The sequence below is a fragment of the Coptis chinensis genome, chromosome 7 (assembly GCF_015680905.1).
Source record: "Coptis chinensis isolate HL-2020 chromosome 7, ASM1568090v1, whole genome shotgun sequence".
Classification (NCBI taxonomy): domain Eukaryota; kingdom Viridiplantae; phylum Streptophyta; class Magnoliopsida; order Ranunculales; family Ranunculaceae; genus Coptis; species Coptis chinensis.
This window is the reverse complement of record NC_141462.1, coordinates 28,128,267-28,134,314: the sequence shown is the minus strand read 5'-3', so window position 1 is coordinate 28,134,314 and position 6,048 is coordinate 28,128,267. Positions and strand designations below refer to the sequence as shown.

Genomic DNA, 6,048 nt, shown 5'->3' with positions numbered 1-6,048 from the left:
AAACAGTCGATCTAAATTCTCACTAAAAGATTGGATCTTAGTCGTAGATATTTTTTTATCAGTGGATCTCAGCCACATATTTTGTTTTAACTTATACAAAACTAATTACAGATATTACTACAATATCACTTTATCGGTTTGGGTTAATATCGGTTTGGTGGAAGCAAATACCGAAACCAAACCAATAGCTTATCGAAACTCAAAAGTGGATCCATTACTAAATCGAATCCGAAATACCAAATTCAAACCCGTTTTTTATCGGTTCGGATTGGATCGGTTATCAGGTTTTCGAAACCCATTAGCAGCCCTAGTTGGCACCTGCAACTCTCATGTCATAAAGTGACAGTATCATTTTTCAAATAAGTTTCTATAGTCATGCTAAGTCCCACTATTGCTCTAAATTGTATTTGAAACTAGGGTATGCCCGTGCCTATGGCCCGCGAGACCTCGACGCACTGGCGCTATCCCGACAACTCCAAATGAAACAACTTCGTCCGCCTTCAAAGACAAGCGCCGAGGCCCCAATTGCCCACTATCTATAAGTCCAATAGCATTAATTTGGCCGACCAATTTATTGTATTGTATAAGACCATGTCAAATTTAGAGGCCCAACAGTTGATAAGCCGAGCCACAATTATTGACTTTTGGCTGATCCTATAGTATTGATTGTATTTAACAAAATTGCACAAACCTTCCAAACACTTGGATCTGCCAAGTCATATTTTGGTGAGAATGATTATCTACTATTGGATGGAATTTTTTGGGCCCCACACTTTCCTATTTTGTTAGATAGATAGATGTTAGTCCAATGCTCTTCAATTGGATCCTGAACATCACTTTGGATAATTACCATCGCCAACCAATTCCACCAGAAATAGCTGGTAGTAATATTCTACGAGTACCACAGGTGATCGATATTCGATATTGGAACCAAAATCATCAACACCACTTATTTTGATACGCATAGGAAAAGTAATGAGCTCGATGTCATACCAACTTATGTTAATTCTACTAAAATAAAACTAATTTTATTGAATGGATGTCTTTGTTTGAGTACAGGCATACTCAAAAAAGAAAAAATCTAAGTTATAAATTTTAGTGGTTGTAGACGAATAAGACAATACAGTTGAAAAGTTTGATGTAATCTTTTGATGCGGAAGGCATCTCTTTCAGGTACCTTCAGGGGTGGAACTGTACTACTGCATTTTGTCATTTGAAGACTAATTAACAAATAGGTATAAGGAAAGTAGGTGTTTGATAAAATGCTATACTCAAGTACTCAACTAGATCTTTAGATTGTTCATAAAGCCGGCCTGTTCGATTATTTGAAAAAAAATTCCCAATAAAACAAGCTCTCATGTAATTATCTAAAAATCCCACAGGAGTTGTCAAGGAAACGCACTCTCGTTTGAAGTTGCAAATGAATTTTTTTTTGGAACGTGGACATGTGATAGTAACAGCCTAATAGGTTTTCTCATTAAAACGAGTGATTTGTGTTTGTTATGATGGAAACACTATGAAAAAGAAAGGAAAATAAGAGTGGTCCACCTTTTCATAGTTTTTAAGGCGTTTGTTTATCTATAAAATGGAAATGTGATTTTCCATATGAAAACAAAATCATGGAAATGAAAAAAGTTTTGTGTTCTTAGCTGACTCTGAAAATTTTGTGGAAAGGAAAGGAAAAGAAATAGATAAATAGGGACTTACTACTAATACACCCATGGCCCAACAATACAATTATAACTTTCCATAGCTTTTGCAAACAAACATGATTATTCATTTTCCTAGTTTTTACTTTTCTTTCTCCAGTTTACCAAACACATACCATTTAAAATTATTTCATTTTCATTCCATTCCATAGTAGACCACTATTTTATTTTCTTTCCTTTCCATGAGTTAAAATTTAACAAACACACACTTATTCTTTTTTCCCCATCTCAGAAAAACAAATTGACGAGAACAAATCTCATTTTTCAGTGATAAAGTGTGTCAGGAAGTGGAAAAAACAAACTCCTTATTTAGTGTCAATTCAGAAAAAACATCAGTTTTTCCGCAAAGAACGAATGAATCAAATAGGCAGAAAAGAGCATAAACATTCAGATTAGACAAACTCTATTCCCCTTTTAATCTCCTTCCATTATTATCCCAAAATGAGAAACGGGATTTTCTGAAAGTATTCACATTTCACATACAAGGCATTAATATCCAACAACAACTTCTTACCTCAGAAGAAAGAATAGTATCCAACATTCCAAATATCACCCCCAGCCACTAGTTTCTTTCTTTGGGCTTCAGAATGACTGATTGTCAATTAATCCACAAATGAAAATTAAAAGAGAAAAAATATAAATCTAAAAAAAAAAAACAATCATTTCAATTCTCCTTAGTCCTTAATATTACTCCATGGTGTCATATCCATGGGATAACTACCCAACACCCTTAAAAACGAGGTGAACTCTTGAACCTCAGCAAGTGCATTCTGTGCTCTAACCTCAGCCATTGATGCTTCAAAATCAATATAAAACATGTACTCAAAATGCTTTGCAGTACCAACATTAGCATCATCAACCAATCTAATCGGACGGTTTCTATGTGGACGGCTTTCAATTTTCGTTAAACTAATATTCCGAAAAGCAAATGCCGATAAAACCTTAAACAAAACCGACGTCCCTTTATTATCATGAGCAAACACAATACTCGTCTTAAACGGCCGATCCGTTCTTGGAATAATCGGCTCACGAGCCAACATAACAAAGCGCGTAACATTCCCTGAATCGTCTTGAATCCCATCAGCCAATATATTCAACCCGTATAAATCTGCAGCACGGGCACTAGCTATAGCAGCCGTGTCGCGGAGATCATTGGCCGCGACAAATTCAGCCGCGCCAGCCGTATCATCAACAGCTTCACGCGCAACGTTAAGACCAAGTTTCGTCAAAGTCAACTCACACTGAGCTAAAGCTTGTGGGTGACTGATTACCCGAGTTAAGTAATCTTTTCGTACTCCGGGTAATGCAAGAAGGCAATGATGAACAGGCAATTGAACTTCCCCAACAATATGAAGACGGTGACGAAGTAATAAATCATAATTACGATGAATGGATCCGCCCAACGAATTTTCCACTGGTAAAACAGCTCGATCCGCAATCCATAACTCTACAGCTTGAAATGCAACTTCGAACTGGTCACATGGTATTGCTTCGCAGTTCGGGTACGCTTTACCTGCAGCAGCTTCACTGTACGCACCCGGCACGCCTTGATAAGCTACACGGATTGTGGATCCGTGCATCGGAGCGGGTGAAAGATCCGTTATAGTTAACGGTTTTGGTAAATTCTCAATTGGTACAAGATCTAATGTTTGGTGACCGTTAACTGCAGTTAAATCAGCGTTACCATTTTTTTCAGTTTCTTGTTGTTGTGAAACTACTTTGCTAGCTAGTATAGCACATGAGCTTTGCCAATCTGCCCTGTTCGAACCGACTACGCCTCGAGCACTAGCCGATTCGGACCGGTACATGCATCGAATATTCCCAACTTGTGTTCGATAACTCGGGGCCCCGAGTTTTCGAACACGAATTTGAGGATTGTGATTAGAGTATAAAGATTCAAGTGAAATAGATTGCATATTTGATGGGTAAATTTGGTAAAACAATAGAGAATGGTGGAAAGAGATAAGGGGGAAGGAGTGGGTTTGCTTGTAGGTTCTCTGATAAGGGAACTCTTCAAGCTGAGAAAAAAAGAATGGGATAAAGGGGTTTATATATTAAAGAGAGAGGGGGTGGTGAACAAGTAAGGAAAAAGAGGGGGTGATTAGATTATTCAGAGAGTCACTCACCAACCACACTGGTATTGGTGTGTAGGTTCCACCAAGAATTTGGGTTATGAAGCTATAAAAGTCGTGAAATTAAGTAGTAATGAAAATATGAAATCAAATTTATGAAGGAGTCTAAAAAGTGTGAAACGTGGCTTTACCAAGGCCATTTCACGTACTTCCAAGTTGGGATTGGAGTGTTTGGGGGGATGTATGCGCGTGTCGGTCAATCCCATACCTACCCGGCTACCCCTCACAGAAATTCTTTTTGGTTTTCCATACTTCAATGAAATGTTTACGAATTACATTCAAAGAGAGTAGAGATTATATTTTTAATCTTTATCAGAAATTTTAAAAAAAAAACCAGAAAAAAGAAAAAAAAATAATAATAGTGGAGGTTTGGATCCTATTTATTTATTTTCAATAAGTATTTATTAGTAAACAAATATTTTTTGAAAAAATAAACATGTTTGGTCTCTATTTTTCTAAAACATAGTTTATCATAAAAAAAAACCATTTATTAGTTTAAAAAAGTTGTTTTATGATAAATAGCAAAAGTTTGTTTTTCAAGTTAAAAAACAATTTTTTTTTTCTCACTCTCATCTTTTGCCCAAAGGCAAATGGACGGCCTGTGCCTACCATTAGTGAAAAATGCCATGATATATCAAGATATTTCAAAAAATATCACAAAATTGACTGATTTGATAAAAATTGTTTTTAAGAAAAATCTTAACCAAACATGTTTATTCAAAACTTGTTTTTAGATTAAATATTTTTTCAGAAAAATATTTTTTTAAGAAAAACTTATTTTTTCAAAAAATGAGATCCAAACAACCCCTTCCCCTTATGTTTTTAAGTCTTTGTATATTACCATATGTGGGGATGGTGAAAGGTAATGTAATTTACTTTTCAATTTTGTTACTTTTCTAACTTAGCCACGTAGGCAAATCTATTGAAGGCAACTGATTATCTAATACTTTAATGCAAGGCCCAAAATTTCGATATCGATGCATAAATCGGTGTACCCAAAAATCGATATATATCGGATATTTCGGATATATCTATTTTTTTGGTAACCAGTCCAAACTATTTAAAATACCAAAAATATCAGATATATATTTTTAAATGGTTTAAAAATGGTCAAAAAGTCAACCGATATATATCGATTATATCGGAAATATCGATTATATCGGCGATATAAAATTTTATATCGGAAATTCCGATATATATCGGAAAAAGGGTTCAATATTCGGTGGATATATGTCGAAAATATCGATATCGGTGTACCAATTTACCGAGATATATTGACGATATATCGGATATATCGGCAATATTTTGGGCCTTGCTTTAATGTCTACCATGCAAATGGCAGGCGAGCAATAATAAGATAAAAATTACGTGCGATGGAGACACAATCATTGTATTTATTGTGAAAACTTATATTGTCGTATTTTAGTAATTAAATTGATTTTCTAACATCTATAAAGGCGTGCATATGGTATTAGGTTTCTAACAGACCATAGAGAAGCAACAGAAGATTCGAGGAGCTTATGACTAACTAGGCTACTCTTATCCAAGGCAACACAATATAATAGCTAAGTTGCAGTGTATTTGGTTGTTCTATTGGAAGAGAGGACCTGCAGTAGCAACAACAATATGTAACCAACCTCAATTGATTTTAAGAAAATTCTTATCAATAAAAAAAATGAAGTAAATTGATTTTTCACAAAACCTGTGTTTATATGAAACTAATTCGCTCTCGGTGAGACTACACAAAAACACCACAACATGAGTGAAAGAAAATAGCACTTCGTTGTACATTTGTCTAATTGAGCTAACAATGGCATGAAATCCTATGATTTCGTCAGTCAATGAAACCCAATGCTTTCGTCAGTTGGGGTCGAGGCATTAGTCTTGAAAATTGAAATCAAGTAAAATTTATGATATTTCAAACTCTTAACCAATTTATGATATATCTACTATCTATAAACTAAAATAGAGACCTCTAAGAAAGATTTTTCTCTCTCCTAAGTGACACTCTAATATGAGAGATAGACTTTTCTCTCTCCTAAGTGGCCTCTCCTAATGGAGTTGTGGTGATGTGGATATCTACTTGGCACTCTCTCATAAGAGTTCATCAATTACGAATTGCTTAAAGCATTCCAATTCCTAATTCCTCAAAAATAGGAATCTTCTTTCAATTTGGATTATTTCCTAAAAAATAAGAAACATAATCT

General features: G+C 35.1%; 1 protein-coding gene across 1 annotated transcript; it reads right to left on the bottom strand.

Annotated features, from left to right (window-relative positions):
- Positions 1-2,115: 2,115 nt before the first annotated feature.
- LOC147486938 (arogenate dehydratase 1-like) lies at positions 2,116-3,901 on the bottom strand. The gene has a single exon (XM_086570391.1). It carries the CDS (start codon positions 3,623-3,625, stop codon positions 2,384-2,386), a length of 1,242 nt encoding a protein of 413 aa, XP_086426517.1. The 5' UTR covers positions 3,626-3,901; the 3' UTR covers positions 2,116-2,383.
- Positions 3,902-6,048: the final 2,147 nt, after the last annotated feature.

Bases quoted from the DNA above. Each gene is read 5' to 3' on its own strand.
- LOC147486938 (XM_086570391.1), bottom strand. From the start codon at position 3,625: ATGCAATCTATTTCACTTGAATCTTTATACTCTAATCACAATCCTCAA.